The 23,249-nt window shown below is 40.7% G+C and overlaps 1 protein-coding gene across 3 annotated transcripts in view; it reads left to right on the top strand.

The window, feature by feature from the left end:
* Positions 1-23,249, top strand: part of CLTCL1 (clathrin heavy chain like 1) — a 104,852-nt gene that overhangs the window by 32,711 nt on the left and 48,892 nt on the right. For all 3 annotated transcript variants that reach the window (XM_045459637.1, XM_045459638.1, XM_045459639.1), the window contains exons 4-11: positions 7,688-7,849; positions 10,208-10,321; positions 14,875-15,048; positions 16,263-16,460; positions 17,484-17,684; positions 17,780-17,932; positions 18,542-18,664; positions 19,986-20,123. In XM_045459637.1, coding sequence (XP_045315593.1) covers positions 7,688-7,849; positions 10,208-10,321; positions 14,875-15,048; positions 16,263-16,460; positions 17,484-17,684; positions 17,780-17,932; positions 18,542-18,664; positions 19,986-20,123 — 1,263 coding nt within the window. The remainder of the gene's footprint in view (positions 1-7,687; positions 7,850-10,207; positions 10,322-14,874; positions 15,049-16,262; positions 16,461-17,483; positions 17,685-17,779; positions 17,933-18,541; positions 18,665-19,985; positions 20,124-23,249) is intronic.

The following is a 23,249-nucleotide window of genomic DNA, read 5'->3' as shown; positions in this document are numbered from 1 at the left end:
TTGATCTCAGATTTGTGAGTTCAAGCCCCATGTTGGACATAAAACCTGCTTTAAAAAAAAAAAGGCACATAGATTTGTGGAATACCACTGAGTAGGCTAACATAAACATACTGGGAGTCCCACAAGGAGAGAAAGAAAGGGGAAGAAAGAGTATTTGAAGAAATAATGGCCCCATACTTAGCAAATTTGATGAAAACCATTAATCTATGCATTGAGGAAGTTCAGAGAGATCCACACCCAGATATATCATAACTAAACTATCAAAAGACAAAGAATCTTGACAGCAGTTATAAAGAAGTAAACTAATCTTGTACAATGGACTCTCAATAAGATTAACAACTGATTTCTCATCAGAAACTATCCTGGCCAGAAGGCAGTGGTATGATATAATCAAAGTGCTTTAAAAAAAAACAATGAAAGATTGTTAACCAAGGATTCTATATCTAGCAAAATTATTCTTCAAATAATGGAGGGGAAATTAAGGCATTTCCAAGTAAACAAAAACTGAGAGAATTTGTCTCTAATAGATCTGTCCTATAAAAAATACTAAAGAGAATCTTTCAGGTCGAAGTGAAAGGATCCAAGTCAGTAATGCAAACCCACGAATAAATAAAGAGCACTGGTATGAATAACTATATAGGAAAATATAAAAGATTGCATAAGTATAGTTTTTGATTTTGACTTTTTTTTTCTTGTGAGTTAAAAGACTACTAAAGCAATGATTATAAATCTGTGTTAGTAGGTAGATAAAATATATGAATAATGTACTTTGTATGACAAAACTAAGAAGGAGGAATGGAGCTATAAAGATGCAAAGTTTTTGTATACTATAGATATTATATTGATATTAATCCAAATTAGATTGTTATAAATTAAGAGGTTAATTATAATCCTGAGGCAACCACTAAGAAAGTGACCTATAAAAATCGTAAAAGAAATAATGAGATAATCAAAATGACCCACTAGAAAATCTCTATTTAACACAGAAGAAGGTAGTAATAAAGTAATAGAGAAACAAAGAAGACCTAAGACAGAAAACAAATAGCAAACTGTCAGAAGTAAATCTTACCTTATCAGTAATTGCATTAAATGGATTCAACACTTACAGGGCAGAGATTGGCAGAATATTTAATGGTTTTTTTTTTTAAGTTTATTTATTTATTTTGAGAGGGAGAAAGAGACAGAGCATGCAAGCAGGGGAGGGACAGAGAGAGAGAGAGAGAGAGAGAGAGAGAATCCCAAGCAGGTTCTGCACTGTCAGCGCAGAGCCTGATGCAGGGCTTAAACTTACAAGCTGTGAGATCATGAACTGGGCCAAAACCACAAATCAGACGCCTAACTGACTGAACCACCCAGGCTCCCCAGAGATTGGCAGAATATTAAAAAAATTAATAAAACAATAACCCATGATCCAACTATTTATGCTGTCTACAAGAGATACAGTTTAAATTCAAAGATACAATGGGTTGAAAGAAGAATGGGAAAGATACACCATGTAAATTGTACCCAAAAGAAGCTGAATGGCTATCTTAATATCAGATAAAATAGACTTTAAGATAAAAATTGTTACTAAAATCTAATATACAAATGTTCATAGCAACATTATTTATTTTATTAAGTTTATATTTAAATTCCAGTTAACATACAGTGTTATATTAGTTTCAGGGGTACTTGCAGTACAACACTTGGTGCCCATAGCAAGTGCACTCCTCAATCCCCATCACCCATTTTACTCTCCCACCACCCTCCCACCTCCCCTCTGGTAGCCATCAGTTACAACATTATTTATTTTAGCCAAAAGGTGGAAACAGCCCAGATGTTCATCAACTGATAAATGCATAAATAAAATGTATATTCCATACAGTGTGATATTTATTTAACAAAAAAAGAAATGAAGTACAGTCGACCGTTGAACAACATGGGTTTGAACTACAAGGGTCCACCTATACGTGGATCTTTTTTAGTAAATACAATATAGTACTGTAAAAGTATTTTCTCTTACGATTTTCTTAACATTTTCTTTTCTCTAGCTTATTTTATTGTAATGAATGTAGTATATAATACATATAACATACAAAATGTATGCTCTTTGACTATGTTATTGCTAAGGCTTCTAGTCAACAGTTATTAGTAGTTAAGTTTTTGGAGAGTCAAAAGTTATAGGTTTTTGACTGTGTCAGGGGTCCATGACCCTAACCCTCACATTGCTCAAGTGTCAGCTCTACTAATATGTGTTATACCATGTTTAACCTTGGAAATATTAAGCTAAGTGAAAGATACCAGCACAAAAAAACACATATTGTATGATTCCATTTTATGAGACATTCAGAATATTTACGGAGATCAAAAATGGGTAGGTAGTTGCTTTAACTGGGGGTGGAATGTGGGAGGTAGGAATGGGGATTGACTGCTAAATGAGGTTTCTGTTAAGGGATGAAAGTACTACAAATTACATCTTAGCGATGGTTGTACAATCTTGTAAATAAACTGAAAAACATTGGATAGTATGCTTCAAATGAATGAATTATGTGATATATGAATTATATCTCAATAAAGTTGTTAAAAATACCTTTAGGAATCATACTTATTTATAAGGAGATCATCATGTTTGAGAAATATTTTAAAAGAAAAGATTGTGGGGCACCTGGGTGGCCTAGTCAGTTAATCGTCTGACTCTTGATTTTGGCTCAGGTCATGATCTCTCAGTTTGTGAGATCAAACCCCATATGGGGTTCTGCGCTGGCAGTGCAGACCCTGCTTGGGATTCTCCCTCTCTCTCTGCCTCTCCCCCACTCATGCTCTGTATCTCCCTCAAAATAAACATTTAAAAATAAATAAATAAAAGATTATAAATCACAATGTTACTTATTTGTGTTTTACTGACAAAAATAAAAACCAACAAATAAAAAAATCCAAGCTGCTACTCTCACTATACTTCTGACACCAAAGATGCTAGCTTTTCTACACCAAACAGTTCTCTAATTCTCTAATTCTCTGTGGACATCAGCTGGAGGCCCAAGAATTAGTACAGACTCCACAGTTTAAGGGTTCAATCTCATAAGACTGCCCCCATGTCTTCAGATGCCAGCCTCAAGCCCAGGCCACCAGTACCTCTGACCAACAAGCTGTAAATCAGGGGTTCCTGCAACCTTAGGTTTGATAATTTGCTAGAATGGCTCATATAGCCCAGGAAGTTACTTTACTATTACTGGGCTAATATACATCCATTAAAAAGGATGTATATTAAAGAGGAGCTCTCTGAACTCTAAAATTTAGGGGTTTTTATGGAGATTTTCATTGCTCATTGGTGATTAACTCTGTCTCCAGACCCATTCCCTTTCCTGGAGGTCAGGGTGGGGTGAGGCTGAAAAAACTGTTAAGTATGCCTTGGTCCTTCTGGTGACGAGACCCCATCCTGAAGCTATCTAAGACCCCCCAGCCACCAGTCATTCTCAGCCTACAAAAAACACTTCTAATCACTCCGGAGATTCCAAGGTTCTTAGAAGCTTTTTTTCTGACAAAGATCCACCTATCACTCATATCACTTAGGAAATTACAAGGGTTTTAGGAGTTGTGTCAGGAGCCAGGGACAAGGACTAAATATGTATTTCTTATACTACTACTCACACAAGCATTCAACAACAACAACAAACCTGTGGGCATAAGGATAGACATGTAGACCAGTGGAATAGAACTGAGAGTCCAGGAATAAGCCCATACATTTATGGCCAATTGATTTTTGACAGAGGTGGCAAGACCAGTCAGTGGGGAAAAACTGTCCTCTTCAATAAATGGTGCTAGGATACCAGGATATTCACATGCAAAAGAATGGAGTTGGACTCCTACCAAATACCATATATAAAAATTCAACATGGATCAAAGATCTAATATAAAAGGCAAAACTGTAAACCCTTGAGAAGAAGACATGGGAAATGTTCATGACTTTGTATTTGACAATGGATTCTTAGGTATACCACCAAAAGCATAATCAACAAAAGAAAAAATAGGTAAATTGGACTTAATCAAAATTGTCAAGAAAGTGAAAAGACAAACCTACAGAATGGAAGAAAATATTTGTAAATCATATATCTGAAAAGAGTGTAGTATCTGGAAAATATAGAGAACACTTGTAACTCAACAATAAGATGTCCCAATATTAAAATGGGCAAAAAGAGTTCAACAGACATTTATCCAGAGATACACAAATAGCTGACAAGCACACGAAAAGATGTTCAACATCAATAGTCACTAGGGAATTGCAAATCAAGACCACAGTGAGGTACCACCCATTGGGATGGTTGTAATTTTTTTTAATGGGAAATAACAAGTATTGGCAAGGATGTGGAGTATTGGAATCCTTGTACATCAGTAGTGGAAATGTAAAATGATTCAGCTCCTGTGGAATACAGATTGATGGTTCCTCAAAAAATTTAACATAAAGTTACCTTTTGACCTAGCAATTCCACACCTAGGCATGTACCCAGGAAAAATAATGAAAACATGTCCATGCAAAAACATGTCCATACACAGATATTCATAGCAGCATTATTTGTAATAGCTAAAAGATGAAAACAACCCAAAAGTTCACCATGGGATGAATGGATAAACCAAAATCTATACAGAAATGGAATACCACTCAACCCTAAAAAGGAATGAAGTACTAACACAGGCTACAACATGGATAAACCTTGAAAACCTCACTGAAGTGAAATAAGTCAGACACAAAAGGTCACATATTTTATGATTCCATTTATATGAAATATTTAGGTATCTACAAGACAAAAGATTAGTGGTTGTCAGGGGCTGGGGGGAGGGGAGATGGTCCCTAACTTTTAATATACACAGGGATTTTTTGAATAGTGGAAATGTTTTGAACCCATATAGAGGTGGTGGTTGCACAATATTGTGAATGTACTAAGTGTCTCTGAATTGAACTCTTTAAAATGGGTAATTTTGTTATGTGAACTTAATAGTAAGGAGACAGGAGGAGATAGGAGGGTGGATTTTGGCCCACATGCCATTGTTTGCCTACCCCTGTCTAAGCATTTGCAAATACTTCCCTTTGTTAGAGCTTTTCTCTTCACCTTGTGACCTCTTATTCCAGCCTAGGTGTCACTAGGAAGCCTTCCCTGACTCAACAGACTGTGTGAGGTCACAGCATTTCACTCTATCCTGGCTCATAGCAGTCAGCACCCTGTATTGCTTGCTTCCTTGCTAGAAACTCTTATCATGTGTCCTTAAGGGAAGAGTCTGGGTCATACTTTCCTTTTTTTTCTTCTTTTTTTTTCCTTTTTTTAACTTATTAATGTTTATTTTTGAGAGAGAGAGAGAGGGAGAGTGTACAAGCTGGGAAGGAGCAGAGAGAGAGAGGGAGACACAGAATCCAAAGCAGGCTCCAGGCTCTGAGCTATCAGCACAGAGCCCAATGTAGGGCCTGAACCCACAAACCATGAGATCATGACCTGAGCCAAAGTCCAACACTTAACCAACTGAGCCACCCAGGCACCCATATTCACTTTCTTATCCTTAGCCCTTCACATGGTGCCTGGCACAAAAGAAAGCATTTTTGCATTCAATCTTTGTCAGCTACGATCCTCAACATGCCTTTTCCCAAAGCACACATAATACTCAGCACCCCCATGAGGTAGACTTTACCAGGCAGGAGCCTAAGGCTCAGAAGCAGGTCACAGACCCAGGGCTACACCTGTAGCCTCTGAGTGGGTCCATGAGGACAGGCAGTGAAAGAATCCAGGTCTGTCTTGATCTGAGGTGTTCTCTCTGCTGCTTCTTTTCTTCTTCGCTTTAGTTTAGTCTTCTCTAGCATTGGGACTCAAAGGCATTATCTCTATATCATCTCCAATCTTCCCACCCTCCCCTGGGAGGGTGAGTCTTATCCTATACTTACTCTCATTTAAAAATTTTCTTATTCATTCTGTTGTTAGAGTGTACACATTTGTATTTATCTACAAGTTGCTCCCCTACTTCTCCCTCTTCCCAGCCCTTGGCAACCACTGGTCCACTCTGTCTCTGGATATTTCATATATGGAAATCATGATATGTGGCCTTTGTGAGTGGCTTCTTTCACTTTGCATGTTTTCAAGGTTTATCCATGTTGTAGCATGAATTGGTATTTTGTGTAGTACTTTCACACAAGTCTTCCAGTAGAAAAGTACAAAGGAGGGGCGTCTGGGTGGCTCAGTCGGTTAAGTGTCCGACTTCGGCTCAGGTCACGATCTTGCGGTTCCTGAGTTCAAGCCCCGCGTCAGGCTCTGTGCTGATGGCTCAGAGCCTGGAGCCTGTTTCAGATTCTGTGTTTCCCTCTCTCTCTGCCCCTCCCCCGTTCATGCTCTGTCTCTGTCTCAAAAATAAATAAACGTTAAAAAAATTAAAAAACAAAAAAAAGTACAAAGGAAAGGATCTTTAAAAAGAAAAAAGTTGACACCTTTGTCCCCCCCCCCCACCTTTTTGCCTTTGTTTCCCTTTCTAAGGCATGGGGGTAGGTGGCAGATACACTAAGGATCTGAATTCTACCCAGATTGCATAGGGCTCATTTGGCTGGGGTGGTTATTTGAATGTTGAGGTCTAAGAGCTTGAGCTGTGGTGCTGTCATGTCTCATTTACTTAGCTTTTTGAGCACTTGACATTGGGTACAAATGTATTGAAATTCTTTGCTAGAAAATGTAAGTTCTAAGTTTTATGAAAGATATTAGCTTTATTGGGTTTTATTAAATACTATTTTTGCTATTTATAAATTTCAGAAAACCCAATTTTCAAAATTAGCCAATAATCTCCTGATTTAATTACTCTTTATACTTTAGAGTTTGTCCTCCCAAGACTTACTTTAATTTTTTTTTTTTTTTTTTTTTTTGAGAGAGAGAGAGAGAGAGGCAGAGTGCAAATGGGGGGAGGGGCAGAGGGAGGAAGACACAGGCCCCGGGCTCTGACCTGTCAGCACAGAGCCCAACGTGGGGCTCGAACCCATGAACTGCGAGACCATGACCTGAGCCAAAGTGGGAGGCTCAACTGACTGAGCCACCCAGGTGCCCCTCCCAAGACTTACTTTATTTTTTTTTTAATTTTTTTTAATGTTTTATTTATTTTTGACAGAAAGACAAAGCATGAGCAGGGGAGGGGCAGAGAGAGAGAGAGGGAGACACAGAATCCAAAGCAGACTCCAGGCTCTGAGCTGGCAGCACAGAGCCCGACGCGGGGCTCAAACTCACAGACCGCAAGATCATGACCTGAGCCGAAGTCGGATGCTCAACCGACTAAGCCACCCAGGCGCCCCTCCCAAGACTTACTTTAAATGAATATTTACATGTGTGTGTGTAGAATGTGTGTGTGTGTGTGTATTTATATATTTATGTATTTATTTACATATACAAACCTTGTATGTGCACTCAAATATACACAAACATACATATATGCATACCTGTGTGTATACACACATTTTGCATTTAACAAATTGGGACCATCTATCTTAGTGTTTTGAAGTCATATTTTTTCCCTGGTGTTTGCAGCCGTCTTTACACATCAAATTTAGAGTTCTATCATGTCTTTTAATGTCTAATAGGCTTATTTTTTATTAGAGAAACTAGGTCAACATGTGAAACTTTAATTTTAGGAACATTTAACAATTTATATTTTCTCTTTTCTCTCTCTTTCATTGCAAAATGTCTTTTCTTAGCAAAACCGTGTAGTTGGGGCAATGCAACTCTACTCTGTGGATAGGAAAGTTTCACAACCCATAGAAGGCCATGCTGCTGCTTTTGCAGAGTTCAAGAGCGAAGGGAATGCCAAGCCTGCCACCCTTTTCTGCTTTGCTGTACGTAGTCCCACAGGGGGCAAGGTAAGATCTCCACTTTCTTTTCTCCCTTAGAAAAGTGTCCTGAGTCAGTGTTAAGAGTCTGTACAGTGTAAATTGGTAGCCACTTAGCCAGCGATCCAAAACCAGTTTATAATTGGGAGTGGGGAATAGTCTGCAGGTGCTTCGTATAAATGAAGGCTTGTACAGTATTTAGAACAACTCATCTATTGTACATGTTGGTGGTTTCACAGCCAATCTTTGTAAAGTCAGTGACGTGAAGTCACCTATCAATTAATTGGTCCCTTTGCCCTAAAAATCCTCTTTGACAAAGTCTACTGAGCATGGGCTAGGCACACATGGTTTCTGCTCTCACACAGCAGTCTCATGGAGGCAACAGCTGTGAAAGAACCACTGTATGCCATCCTAACGAAAGGCACAGGTCCTATGTGGTTCTGCCTAGGTGCTGGGGTTGGGGTGGGAGCTGCAAGGAGAAGGCCATGCTCTGGGAGCAAGTTGAGTTTTATTCGGCTCGAGTGCATGGCTAGCATCTGTTTGGCAGGAGTGCCATGGGCAGAGCTGTGAGGTCTAAGAGTTCATGATGTCACTGAGACCTGCGATTCCAGGGTTGCATCACTCACTTGGAAAGTGGCCTGAAAACATGGTCCTTATCTCAGTATACTCTTATCATTCTTCTGAACTCATTATTTTGGGTTGGTCACTAGCCCTGAAGTATTCCCCAAAGAAGAAGAGCACTGGATCAGTATGTGGCTTCCTAGACTTCCTCATCTTGAATATGGCTAATTGTCTCTCATATAATAAATATCATGCCCTCCTTAATTGAGAACCAATAGAAAAATAGGAGTCAGGCAAAAATATCAGCCTACTCTGTCACCTTAGACTGAGGCGTTCTACCTCGTCACAGACAGCCGGGCAGCCACAGTCACCCTTGAAAGAACAGAACCCTTCCTGGCCGAGCTGCCTGTGAAGAAGAGCACAGAACAAGCACCCCTGTAAGACAGGTGTGCCTGCTTATCTCCTGCACTCAGCTGTCAGGCAGGCTGGTCCCCTCAGAGCAGTCTTCATGGCAGAGACCCCCACAGCAGCTCTCCCAAGAGCCACCTATATTCTGTGGTTGAATCTCCCCTCCCCTGCCCTAGTGGCAGGTGGGGGTCCCTTCAGTGATTTCCTCAGCCTGTGCCCCTTGCACAGGCCTTCCTTCTAATCCAGCCCAGCTACACTTATGGCTCTCTAGTCTCATATGGATCCCAGTTTTGTCTGCACTCCAGTTACTTGTTCCTTTCTCCAGGCAGGTACCACTTGTCCATAGTCTCGCCCTTCTCTCACCACCTCCCAAAGAAGCCTGGCTTCTTTACCCAGGCCCCCACATCTTTTGGCAGTGCTACCATCCTTCCCAACTCTTAAGCAAGAAAGCAGAGTTCTCAAGCTCCATTCTGTTTGTGTTGCCACTGTCCAGCCTCTAGCAAGTCTCACATCTGTAGCACATGAGTCTCTTGTTACCCATATTTGGGTTAGAGAATAGGTCCTCAGACCCACTCCACCCATCTAAAAGAATTTCCCCAAACTACCATTTCTCTTAAAGTGCCTGTATGCTAGGAGTTTCAGTCTCCCTGCATCTTAACTCACAGTGGCCCCTGCTCACTTGCTACATCAGCCCTCCCCTTCTAGCCCATCTCTTTGCTTGCCTCAAGCCTCTTTGGTGTTTCCCTTCTCCCTCTCTGCTAGGCCAAATCCAAACTAAGTGTATACTCATAAGTTTCCTCTACTGGGCACCCCCTCCAACCCTCATTGTTTCACGTCTCTGATCCACCTCCACTCATGATTTTTTCCCCAGACTTGTTTCTAGCTGTGGTACCTTTTTATTAGATGAGAGGAACTTGAAGCTGTTCTGATAAAAGCAGGGACAGAACTCCTTGTCCACTGTCATTCTTTCCGGTTCTCCAAGGATTTTTATGCCCCCCAGAATAACCTTAAAAAAACTCTCAGGCCTTTGGCACGATCAACTGTCTTGTGAGTTTGGCATTCAGTTACATGATCTTGTCAGTTGATGTGTGTTAGCCTGAGCCCATGTCCAGGAGAGCCCCTTGTTTCATGGGCATTCACACTAATGGCCAGAGAGGGGGCAAGTGACTCAGCCAACATGCTAGAACTAAACTTTGCTCAGGTTTCCTGGCATTGGTTTTTCCTATTGTCCTTGGTAGCGGGCAGTAGGTTAGTGAATAGCATGAGCACTCCAACCAAGAGATTTTCTTGTCTTGTTTGAATGTAACTTTTATCATTAGTCTTACAAAGCATGGACTATGGCTGTACTTAACTGTACATTAGTTAGCATTAGTCTGCCACCAGTATGTTTCCTTGGATTGACCTAAATCTCTTATCTAGTTGCACATAATCGAAGTCGGACAGCCTGCAGCAGGAAACCAGCCTTTTGTAAAGAAAGCTGTGGATGTGTTTTTCCCTCCAGAGGCTCAGACTGATTTCCCAGTGGCTATGCAGGTATGAATGTGCTGCCTGCTACGTGAGTTAGAACAAATCACAGATCTTGGGTGGAGGGGAACAGCAGATAATAGGTTCCTGTGCTTCAGAAGAATCCCAAATAGATATATTAGAACACAGAGAAGATAATGTCAGTGTTCATGTTTTAACTCATGCTGCCTTAACAACAGTCTGGAAAGAGCACTCTTTTCTACAAACAGGACTTTGTCTGACACATACCGAAGTCCCAGACCTTTCCCTTTTTATTATGAAAGATTAAATGTTCACCGTAGTACAAAAATATAAAGAAGAAAACAGTCTTCTCTAGCTGAACCAATTGGCTGTAAAATATATCAAAGATTTCACTGTTTATTATATTTAAAAAGTTAGATACATCTTTTCTGAACAAAATTGGAATCACATTATATATGTAAGATCATACAGTCTACCCCCCCCCCCATTTTTGCTCAGTACATCATAGACATTTCTATAAGGTATGCCATTCTTTGTTAATATCTTGGGAGGTAAACATTTATTTTTAGGGATGTAGTATAATTGTAGGATAGTTTAGTTATTTGCTTTTTTCTGTTCTCAAATATTTGACAATACTTAATGATGCTTTCTTTTTTAATTTTTTAATATTTTTAAGCTAGATTTCTAGAAATAGTATGTGATCAAATGCAGTTTTTTTTTCCACAAAGTGAAATTGACCTTTTCTCTATCTTACAAAAATACATATTGTCCATTAATTTCCAATAATATCAATAAACATAATAGTAGAATTAAATATCCACTGAAATCCTACCCCACCGATAACTGTGACTGCCCCCTTTGGAAGTATCTTTGTATGCATACATTTACAAACATATATGCAAATAGAGTCTTATGAAATGGCTTGGCACTGGCCTTGGGCTTTATGACCTTTTCTCACTATGTTGCAGACCAACACCACTCCAATAAAATGCATGTAATATTTTAATGTCTATATTATCTTTTCTGTAGATGTGCCCTAATTGATTTAGACAATCCCCCATTGGGTATTTATAGTGAATGCTTCTAGGAGCATTATTGTCCATATATCTTTGTGCATCAGTCCAAGGATAAACTGCCACATGTGAAATTGCTGCGTCAGGGGCATGTGTACAACCACACTGGCCAGTTCCTACTCCTGCCACCACCTCCCTGATAGCTGGACAGTGTCCAATGAGCTTCATGTCCTTCCTGTGGTTAATGTCGAGGTGGAATGAGTTTACCACTCATATGCATCTTGTTAATTACCTCTTCCTGATCTTGGCAGTTTTTCTCTTGGGGGGTCTTTATCTTACTTGTAAGAACTCTGTAGTTTGGATACTAATGCCTGATGTATTTCAAATAAATATTTTTTCATAGTCATAACAGAAGTTTATTTGAGTGTGTTCCACCTTGTAGAAGTTTTGCATTTTTAAATTTTTTTTTTCAACGTTTATTTATTTTTGGGACAGAGAGAGACAGAGCATGAACGGGGGAGGGGCAGAGAGAGAGGGAGACACAGAATCGGAAACAGGCTCCAGGCTCTGAGCCATCAGCCCAGAGCCCGACGCGGGGCTCAAACTCACGGACCGCGAGATCGTGACCTGGCTGAAGTCGGACGCTTAACCGACTGCGCCACCCAGGCGCCCCAAAGTTTTGCATTTTTATGTGGCTTTGGTGTCATGTTTTAAAAAGAATTCTACACCCCAAGGTGAAGAAAATATTCACCATATTTTCTTCTATTACTTTCTTAGTTTTATTTGCTTTTTAAAAAATTATTTTTAATGTTTATTTTTGAGAGACAGAGACAGAGTGTGAGTGGGGTTGGGGCAGATAGTGATGGAGACACAGAATCCAGAGCAGGCTCCAGGCTCTGAGCTGTAAGCACAGAGCCCAACATGGGGTTCAAACTCACAAACTGCCAGATCATGACCTGAGCCAAAGTTGGATGCTTAACTGACTGAGCCACCCAGGAACCCCAGTTTTATTTGCTTGTTATGTAAAAATCTTTGACTCATCTGGGATTTACATTGATAAAGAACAGGATGGAGAGCCAATTCTTTACCCTCATCCTGTATCCCCATATAGCCAGCTGGTTATATTAACATTGTGATATGAAATACCTACTCATTCATGTTAAATTCTTATATGTTTGATTCTACTTCAAGATTCTCAGTTCTGTTTGTTTTTATTTCTTCCTATGCTAGTACCCCACTTTATTTTTTACTACCATACTTTGATTTTTTAAATTTTTTTAATGTTTATTATTGAGAGACATGAGCATGGGAGAGGCAGAGAGAGTAGGAGACACAGAATCCAAAGCAGGCTCCAGGTTCTGAGCTGTCAGCACACAGCCCAACATGGGGCTTGAACTCACAAACTGTGAGATCATGACCTGAGCTGAAGTTGGACGCTCAACTGACTGAGCCACCCAGGCACCCCTACCATACTTTTTTTTTTTTTTTTTAAATTTTTTTTTTTTTAACCTTTATTTATTTTTGAGACAGAGAGAGACAGAGCATGAACGGGGGAGGGGCAGAGAGAGAGGGAGACACAGAATCGGAAACAGACTCCAGGCTCTGAGCCATCAGCCCAGAGCCCGACGCGGGGCTTGAACTCACGAACCGCGAGATCATGACCTGAGCCGAAGTCGGACGCTTAACCGACTGAGCCACCCAGGCGCCCCACCCCTACCATACTTTTAAAATTACTGTAACTTTGAGGGATGCCTGGATGGCTTGGTTGGCTAAGCCTCCAACTTCATCTCAGGTCATGATCTCATGGTTTGTGGGTTCAGGCCTATGTCAGGCTCTGTGCTGACAGCTCAGAGCCTGGAGCCAGCTTCAGATTCTGTGTCTCCCTCTCTCTGCCCTTCTCCCTCTCACTCTCTGTCTCTCTCTCTCAAAAGTGAATACACATTAAAAAAAAATAATAGAGTAAAATAATAAAATAAAGTAACATAATGATAGGTTTTGGGCGCCTGGCTGGCTCAGTTGCTGGCTGTGACTCTTGATCTTGCAGTGGAGATCTTTAAATTAAAAAAAAAAATTTTAATGTTTATTTATTTTTGAGAGAGAGAGACAGAGTGTGAGCAGCAAGTGGTAGAGAGAGAGAGGAAGACACAGAATCTGAAGCAGGCTCCAGGCTCTGAGCTGTCAGCACAGAGCCCAACATGGAGCTTGAACTCATGAACCACAAGATCATGACCTGAGCTGAAGTTGGATGCTTAACCAATTGAGCCACTCAGGTGCCCCGAGATCTTTTAATTTTTAAAATAAACAAACAAATAAAATTACTGTAGGTTTCATAATAATTTTTTTTTTTTTTTAGAGAGAGAGAGAGAGAGAACGATAGCACAATCAGAGGAGCAAGGGGGAGCAGAGGGGCAGAGGGAGGGAGCAAGAGGGAGAGAGAAAGAGAAAGAAAGAGAGAAAGAGAATCCCAAGCAGGGGTCACACTCAGTGTGGAGCCCAGTGGGGCACTTGATCTAACGACTGCAAGAATCAAGAGTCAGATGCTTAACCAACTGAACCACCCAGGCATCCCTATAATAACTTTTTTGTTAACATTTATTTATTTTTGGGAGAGAGAGAGCGAGTGAGCAAGCGTGCAAGTGGGGGAGGGGCAGAGAGAGAGGGAGACACAGAATCCTTAGCAGGCTCCAGGCTCTGAGCTGTCAGCACAGAGCCCAATATGGGGCTTGAACTCACGAGCTGTGAGATCATGAGCTGAAGTTGGATGCCTAACCAACTGAGCCACACAGGCAGCCCCCTTATAATAACTTTTTAAAGTTTATTTTGTTTTTAGTAATCTCTATACCCCACGTGGGGCTTGAACTCATGAACTAGAGCCCTGAGATCAAGAGTCACATGTTTTTCCAACTGAGCCAGCCAGGCGCCCCATACAATAATTTAATTTGGCAAGTTAATCAGTCTTTCTCCCACCCCTTCAGAATTTCTCATGTGTTAAATCTTCTGTAGGAGTTAATACAACTTGGCAAAGGTCAAAGGTTACTAAATGGTGGTGGAGGGCAAGCTGAAATGTGAACACAGTGTATGAGGTCTTTTTCCAGAACTTTCCCCTGATTTTATGAACTTGCAGCTTCTTCTAAAAGGATTTGGTAAGGAAGTAAGGAGAGGATAGTTATACCTGAAGGATAAATGAATAGCCTAATTTATTGGACCTTTATTTGAGAAGAGTTGGCCAAAGTATTGGCTTTAAAACTATTCTCAAATGAATAAACTGAGGGTTGATGGGGGGTGGGAGGGAGGGAAAAGTGGGTGATGGGCATTGAGGAGGGCACCTGTTGGGATGAGCACTGGATGTTGTATGAAAACCAATTTGACAATAAATTTCATATTAAAAAAATAAAATAAAAAAAGATAAAACTATTCTCAAGTGGGTAGGACTTGACTGGAATCAACTTGGGATCTACATCTCAGCAGCATAATGCTCCCCACCAATAGTAAGTGATCTCTTGGGCTTAATAACTCAAGATCTTTCATCATTTGTGAGCTCTTTTGCCCCATTTGGCTTCTTTCTGTCTGTTCTGTATCTTCCTATAGATTGGAGCTAAACATGGTGTTATTTACTTGATCACGAAATATGGCTATCTTCACTTGTATGACCTAGAGTCTGGCGTGTGCATCTACATGAACCGTATCAGTGCTGACACGATATTTGTCACTGCTCCACATGAATCTACTTCTGGAATTATTGGTGTCAACAAAAAGGGACAGGTATGGAACTTGGAGGGTTCATCTCCCACCTTTTCCATTCACTAGGGACTAGAGCTTAACTTTTACTCCTCCAAGACAGTGGTCAAGTATAGTTACCTCCTGTTATTCAACTTATACCCATGTCTCCCTTCTACTTCTTGCCATTACTTTATATCACTCCTAACACAGGATCGATTCTGAGAAGAGAGTAGCTCCCTTACTGCATGAAGCTTCTCTCAGTGAAGCAGCAGTTCTGATACACACCAGGCCAGACACATACTGATTGGGGAGGGTTGAAAAGCAAGTAATATGCTACCTAAATTACCTCTCTCAACTAAAGTTAAATTTTTTTTAATGTTTGTTTTATTTTTGACAGAGAGAGAGAGAGAGAGAGAGAGAGAGAGACAGAGCATGAGTAGGGGAGGGGCAGAGAGAGAGGGAGATACAGAATCTGAAACAGGCTCCAGGCTCCAAGCTGTCAGCAGAGTCCAACATGGGGCTTGAACTCACAGACAGCGAGATCATGACCTGAGCCGAGGTTGGATGCTCAACTGACTGAGCCACCCAGGCACCCCTCTCAACTAAAGTTAAAAAAAAACAGTTAATAGAAGAAAATCTGTGCTTCTTTTTTTATTTTTTTTTTATTTTTAGTGTTTATTTGAGGGAGAGAGACAGAGTGCGAGCAGGGGAGGGGCAGAGAGAGAGGGAGACACAGAATTTGAAGCAGGCTCCAGACTCAGCTGTCAGCACAGAGCCGGATGCGGGGCTCAAACTCACAAACCGCGAGATCATGACCTGAGCCAAAGTCAAACGCTCAACTGACCAAGCCACCCAGACGCCCTGAAAATCTGTGCTTTAAAAAAAAGAACATTTAAGAAGAAAAACTGGGGGTTCCACACCCCCAAATAGGTCATTTTGGCAGAGTGATCATCTTGAACACATCACTGGTCAATGTCCATGCAACTTTATTTTTTTTCTCATTTGGTATTTTTATAGTCTTTTAAAATAACTACATGGAATCCCATGCTGTGTCTCTACCATGATATTCTGTTGTGTTGCCATTAGGTGTTTGGCTCCTGTGCATTCTGTCACTGTTAGAGCCAACATTCTAGGCATACTCAGCCTGAGCTTTAGAATTTTGCTGATACTGCAGTACCTGAGAGCAGGATGTAGTAGTATGTGTATATGGAGCACTTTTCTAGGCTAGGCCAATCTCACTTGTTGGGTCTTTATAGGTGCTGTCAGTTTGTGTCGAGGAAGATAACATTGTGAATTATGCAACCAGTGTGCTTCAAAATCCAGACCTTGGTCTGCGCTTGGCCATTCGTAGTAACTTGGCTGGGGCGGAGGAGTTATTCGTGAGAAAATTCACTACCCTCTTTGCACAGGGGAGCTATGCTGAAGCCGCCAAAGTAGCAGCATCTGCACCAAAGGTAATGGCCCTACAACACTGTGTACCAATCTGAGAGTGAAATAAATTATAAAAGCATTCCACTACTGATGTTGGAGTGTCTTGCTGTTTTGTTAGTTGTTTTAGCTTTAAAATTTGTGCCAATGGCATGACAACAATGAGAAATCAACAAAAAGCACAATCCTGCTGCAACAACATTTTTTTATTCTCTTCCAGTTCTCATCTACGTACATACATACATACATACATATTTCTCATGCAGCTTCTTAGCTTAGGAAATACAGAGCTGTATTATACATCAAGTAGTTGTACCTGTTTTATTTAGTCATATTCTGCTCTCGACTTTCTCTGCTCATCTAGAGTGTAACAGTACTGCTTAGGGCATTTTTTTCTGTTTATTTCATTAGGATAAATTGTCCAGGCCTAGATCTGCTCCTAAGTAAATAAAGGGTTTTGAGTTGCTTTTCGTTGAAACGATTTCTTCTTTCAAGGGATACTTATGAACAAACCATTTCTAGTCTTCACGCATGACTTTTGAGTATTTTGAATTAGAACATAATAATGGTAGAACTTCACTATTGCCAAGCTGATTTAAAAGCCTAATTCTCACTGCAGCATGCTAGGGAGGAAGTTTCTTCCTAGAAATCACCTGTGAGACTGAGACTCTCTGTGCTTGTGGTTTTTGCTGAAGGTGGAAGCCATTGCCTTGGTAGAGGACTTTCTATCCCTGACAATTCTGTGTGGAATTTCCATCGGCAAATTTTTTTTTAATATTTATTTATTTTTGAGAGAGAGAGAGCGAGAGACTGTGGGTGAGTTGGGGAGGGGCAGAAAGAGAGGGAGACACAGAATCCGAAGCAGGCTCCAGGCTCCAAGCTGTCAGCACAGAGCCTGACATGGGGCTCGAACCCACAAACTGTGAAGTTGGCTGCTGAACCAACTGAGCCACCCAGGCACCCCAGCAATTTTTTTTTAATACAAGCGAGTTAAGTAAAGGGACAGCCTTTGAGTACAGCATAACAACCTACATTTCCATTTGTCATAGGGAGTCCTGCGTACCAGTGACACAGTTCGGAAGTTCCAAAGTATTCCCGCCCAGCCTGGGCAGGCCTCTCCTTTGCTCCAGTACTTTGGAATCCTCCTTGACCAGGGTCAGCTCAATAAACTTGAATCCTTAGAACTTTGCCGTCCAGTGCTTCAGCAGGGTCGCAAGCAACTCTTAGAAAAGTGGCTGAAAGAAGATAAGGTACAAACACTTATGAAATCATAGCCCTCAGTTATTAAACTAGATCACAGGTTCCTCTGGTCCTAATCTTGCCCTCTCTCTTTGGCACACCACAGCTGGAGTGTTCAGAAGAACTTGGAGATTTGGTCAAAACTGCTGACCCTACACTTGCTCTGAGTGTGTATCTTCGGGCAAATGTGCCGAGCAAGGTTATCCAGTGTTTTGCAGAAACAGGCCAATTCCAGAAAATTGTCCTCTATGCCAAAAAGGTAATACATGCCTAACCATTAGCATTTCACAGATAATTAATTTGTGGTAGGTGGTTGCTGATTCTGAAGTTTATAAAATACCCTTCCTTCTCTGGAAGTGCTTTGGTGTGAGTTGTCGGTGTTGCTGCTAGCATCTGTCATTCGGTGATAATGATTCTATTCTCTTCAGTTTTTTATTTTCCTGTCTTATTTTTACAGTCCTTCCAGTTCCCTTCCACTCGGGGATTTTCCTGTAATTTTTTTCTTTTTCTCCCTTCTCCCTCGTGCCCCTCAGCACCGTCTGTGTGTTAAATCCATGTTTTGGCGGGCTTCCACTGCAGCTTGTGCCCAAAGCTCACTGGACGACGTGCTGGGTTTCGTCAGAGCTTGCACACTGGTTTGGATGACTTCTTTATGGTCCAGGCTGTTTGTGTAGTTGATTGTGTCTCTGCATACATGGCAGCGCCTTGAAGTGGATGTTGTATTTGGCAGAGATCCTGCACATACGCATGCTAATATTGCTCCTCATTTCTTTGTAAACACAGGTTTAAAACAAAGGATGGGAGCTTTTTTTCTTAAATACTCAAGGTGTTTTGTTTATTTTTTTGATGGGTGTTCCCTTGCCTCTAGGTTGGCTATACCCCAGACTGGATCTTTTTACTGAGGAGTGTGATGAGAATCAGTCCAGACCAGGGCCTGCAGTTTTCTCAAATGCTAGTGCAAGATGAGGAGCCATTGGCCAATATTGACCAGGTGAGCATGAGTTGTTTGGGATAGCTTTTTATGGCTTTGTATAATTGTCAAGAAGATGCCTTTTTATTTGTTTTTCTCTTACCAGTGTCTTCCAGTCTAAAAAATCTGACGTATTTTGTCTTCTTTTATTATTTGAATACTGTCACTTACCTTTGTTTTGAAGTATTTTAGAGGATTCATCTGTCAGGTAGTGAGAATGTTATTTCTTTTGTGTGGTGGTTGATGGCGGGGAGTGAGGATGTCATTTTAAAACAGTAGCCCCACTTCATTATCCTCTGCTGACTAAGGCCACCTGAACTCTCTCTGTGTACTGGTTACGGTAGTGCTCTCAGGTCTGTAGACTTTCATCCTGTGGGTGTTTGGCTCACCTGGAGTTAGGTGACCATGAGACCATTATTTTAACATAACACACTTAGTGTGTAGACATAAACACATGTCAAGTTACCTTCAGTAAACTGGGTACAATGGGCTCTGGGTAATACAGAGAGATATGTAACAAAGGTTGAAGCAAGGCAAAACCAACAGCTTGTATAGATATAAGTGCGTTCATACTGGGTTGATACATAGTGGAATTTGCAGGTAGTTTGGAGAGCATGTTGAAAGGGTTTGAGCCAAATTTACATAGATACCAAGGGGAAAGAAGACTCCAGATTACATCTGGTTTATATTTCATATTTCTAAAGTATTTTTAATAAAAACTTTCTCCTGTACTTTAAATATGGAAACAGTTACACAATCAGTAACTTCATTACCTATATATCACTTCTTACTAAGTCTTACTCTTTAACTTCTATTTAACTTTAATGATCGATGTCTAAGTCAGTGTTTGCAATTTCCTAACTGTGCCTGAATAATGAGAGTATAAGGGCTAGACACCAGGTATTGACTGCCTCTAGGATTTGATTAAGTAACAGATTGTTAAGATTGCTTGAATCCCTTCAAAGTACTTCCTTTGATTTACTTGAGTAAAAATGCCCTGTTGGTGAGGATGATATGGGTGATAATAATTTCACAAAATTACCTAAAAAGTAATGGCTATGAATTACTTGAATTTTGATAATATGAGAAAATGCAGGACAACTGGCTGGCTCAGTCAGCAGAGCATGCGACTCCTGATCTTGGGGTTGTGAGTTTGAGCCCCACATTGGGTGTAGAGATTACTAAAAAACTAAAATAAAAACTAAAAAAAAAGAGAGAGAGAAAATGCAAAGGAAGGAACTAATGGTTGAATTTCTAAATGAGATTCAATTTCAGGAGCTATCTGAATAGGAAAATAAAATAGTTTCCTTTGGGTAAATATGTGGCTTTCAATCTGTTTCAGATTGTAGACGTTTTCATGGAAAACAGTTTAATTCAGCAGTGTACCTCCTTCTTGTTGGATGCCTTGAAAAATAATCGCCCAGCTGAGGGGCACCTCCAGACGCGCCTGTTGGAGATGAACCTGATTCACGCACCCCAGGCAAGTGACATCTCTAGGCTCTAACCATAGGACAGAGCGCCTGTTTTACTTCTCTGTGGGACTTGCACACCTAAACACAGTGGCTTTGGGCTGGGATGTGCTCATGCCTCAGGGGGCACTCTCTAAGACTTTACTGCAAGAAAGTTCTAGAATCCATGGTGCAAAACTTTCATAGAGACTTTTGCACCTGGGACATCTTTTCTTTTCATTTTTCTTTTCTTCATTGTGGTAAAGTGCACATAACAAAATTTACCATTTTAGCCATTTTTTTTGAAGTTTTTAAAAAATGTTTATTTATTTTGAGAGAGTGAGAGAGTGAGAACGTGAGCAGGAGAGAGAATCCCAAGCAGGTTCCACGCTATCAGCTCAGAGTCCGACGTGGGATTTGATCCCACTAACTGGGAGATCATGACCTGAGCCAAAATCAAGAGTCAGATGCTTAACCAACTGAGCCACCCAGGGACCCCTACCATTTTAACCATTTATAAGTGCATGATTTAGTGTCCTTAAGTACATTCACAATATTGTGCAACCATTACCACTGTATATTTCCAGAACTTTTTATAATCATGAACAGAAAATCTGTATCCATTAAGCAGTAACTCCCCATTCCCTCCCCCAGCCCTTGGTAACTCCTGTTTCACTTACTGTTTCTATGAATTTGCCTATTTTAGATACTTCATATAAGTAGAATCATATGATATTTGTCCTTTTTTCTGGCTTGTTCACTTAGTATATTGTCTTCAAGATTCATCCATGTTGTGACATACATCAGAATTTCATTCCTTTTTATGTCTGAATAATATTCCATCATATGTGTATGCCACATTTTCTGTACCTGTTTATTTGTTGATGACACTGGGTTGCTTTCACCCTGTAACTGTTGCAGATAGAGCTGCTAGGAGTATTGGTGTACAGGTATCAGTTTGAGTTCCTGTGTTCAGCTCTTTGGGGCATACATCCAGAAGTGGGATTGCCAGATTATATGGTAATTCTGTATGTAACTTGTTGCAGTACCACCATACTATATTTCAAGCATTACACCATTTTATATTCCCATCACAATATATGAGTATTCCAATTTCTTCATATCCTTGCCAACACTTGTTATTTTCTGTGTATGTTTAAAAAATAATAATATCTAGGGGCACCTAGGTGGCTCAGTAGGTTTAGCATCTGACTTCAGCTCAGGTCATTATCTCATGGTTCATGGGTTTGAGCCCCATGTTGGGCTCTCTGCTGACAGCTCAGAGCCTGAAGCCTGCTTTAGATTCTGTGTCTCCCTTTCTGCCCCTTCCCTGCTCATGCTCTGTCTCTCTCTCTCAAAAATAAATAAACATTAAAAAAATAATAATAATAGCTATATGGGGCACCTGGGTGGCTCAGTCAGTTAAGCATGTAACTTTGGCTCAGGTCATGATCTCATGGCTTGAGAGTTCAAGCCCCACATCAGGCTCTCTGTTGTCAGCGCAGAGCCAGCTTCAGATCATCTGCCCCCCTCCCTCTGCCCCTCCTCCAGTCTAGCTCTTTCTCTCTCTCAAAAATAAATAAGTTGGAAAAAAATAGCTATCCTAAATGAGTGTGAAGTGGTATCTCATTGTGGCAGTGCATTTCTTGACCTGAAAATTGGCGGGAGGGCTGTGATTTAAATCACATGTATATGCCTTTTCTTTTTTTGGTTAATTTTGGATATGTATGCAGGAAAGGAGTTTGAAAAATTCACATCAAGCTGTTAACCACAGTTGTCTGAGTGGACAGGATTGTCATTCACTTTGTTCTTTACTCACTTGTCTTCCGATTTCTTTTTGTTTATAATCATATATTGTTTTTTGATTAGGAAACAATAATTGTTAATTATATTGTTCTGTGATTTCAGGTTATTCAAATCCACAAGTTAGCTGCTGTTGTGTGGGTCATATCCCACCTCGAGGAAACAAAAGTGTTATTAATTTGCTGTTTGCTGTTCTGTTGAACTCTTATGACCAGATGATTATGTGTGATGATAGTTTTTAATAAATGAGCTTGGAAAGGGGTGCCTGGGTGGCTCAGTTGGTTAAGTGTCTGACTCTTTTTTTTTTTTAATGTTTTTATTTATTTTTGAAGGAGAGAGAGACAGAGCATGAGCGGGGGAGGAGCAGAGAAAGAGGGAGACATAGAATTTCAAGCAGACTCTAGGCTCTAAGCTGTCAGCACAGAGCCCAATGTTGGGCTCAAACTCACGAACTGTGAGATCATGACTTGAGCCGAAGTCAGATGCTTAACCGACTGAGCCACCCAGGCACCCCAACTGTCTGACTCTTGATTTCAGCTCAGGTTATGATCTCATGGTGAGTTCAAACCCCCCATTGGGCTCTGTGCTGGAGCACAAAGCTTGCTTGGGATTCCCTCTCTCCCTTCTCTCAAGATAAATAAACTTTAATTAATTAATTAGCAAGCTTTGAAACAGAAACTAAGCACCATTCAGGAACTGAGCAGATAGACCCTAAGAAGAGCCCAAACCCTAAAGCGGGGTAGGCTAAATGGGCACAATGCCCAAAACATTGGGGCAGTTCTCTTTGGATCTCAGAGGCTGGATGATATTTTCTTTCTTGGCCCTTCCGTGTTTTTTGAGTTCTCTAAACTGCACTATTACTATAATAAGGGGGAACCTTTTTTAAAAAAGAGGATAGTAAGGACAAGTCTTAAGGAAACAAAGGGTGGGGGCATCAGATAAGCATCAGATATTACAAAACCCTCCTCTCAGCACTTGGTGTGGATTTCCTCTGCAGAGAGCCCAGAATGTACATTATCCTGGAACAACATGGTATTAGGCTAGGTCTGTGGTCACCATGTACTTGGTTTGTGCTCCATATCCTGGAAGAAATGGGAAAGAGTGTGTGTCTCATCAAGACTAGCTACTTATTAGATACTGAGAGTCAAGTTTGGTTGTTGACCCACTCATTCTTAGTCCAGAGGTTGCTTATTTAAAGATGATATTAAGCCTCATCAAAATTCTTTCCAGGAGGGTTAGTTGTTTTTCAGACATCCCCACTCACACCTAATTCTGCCTTTAACCAAGTGGAGAAATTTTGTGAACACCAGTAGGATTTATTACTTCCAGGTCTAATCGTGACTGTTGCTAGTCCA

The sequence above is a fragment of the Leopardus geoffroyi genome, chromosome D3 (genome assembly GCF_018350155.1).
Source record: "Leopardus geoffroyi isolate Oge1 chromosome D3, O.geoffroyi_Oge1_pat1.0, whole genome shotgun sequence".
NCBI classification, from domain to species: Eukaryota; Metazoa; Chordata; class Mammalia; order Carnivora; family Felidae; genus Leopardus; species Leopardus geoffroyi.
Note: the sequence above shows the minus strand (reverse complement) of the source record. Positions and strands in the feature narration are given on the sequence as shown.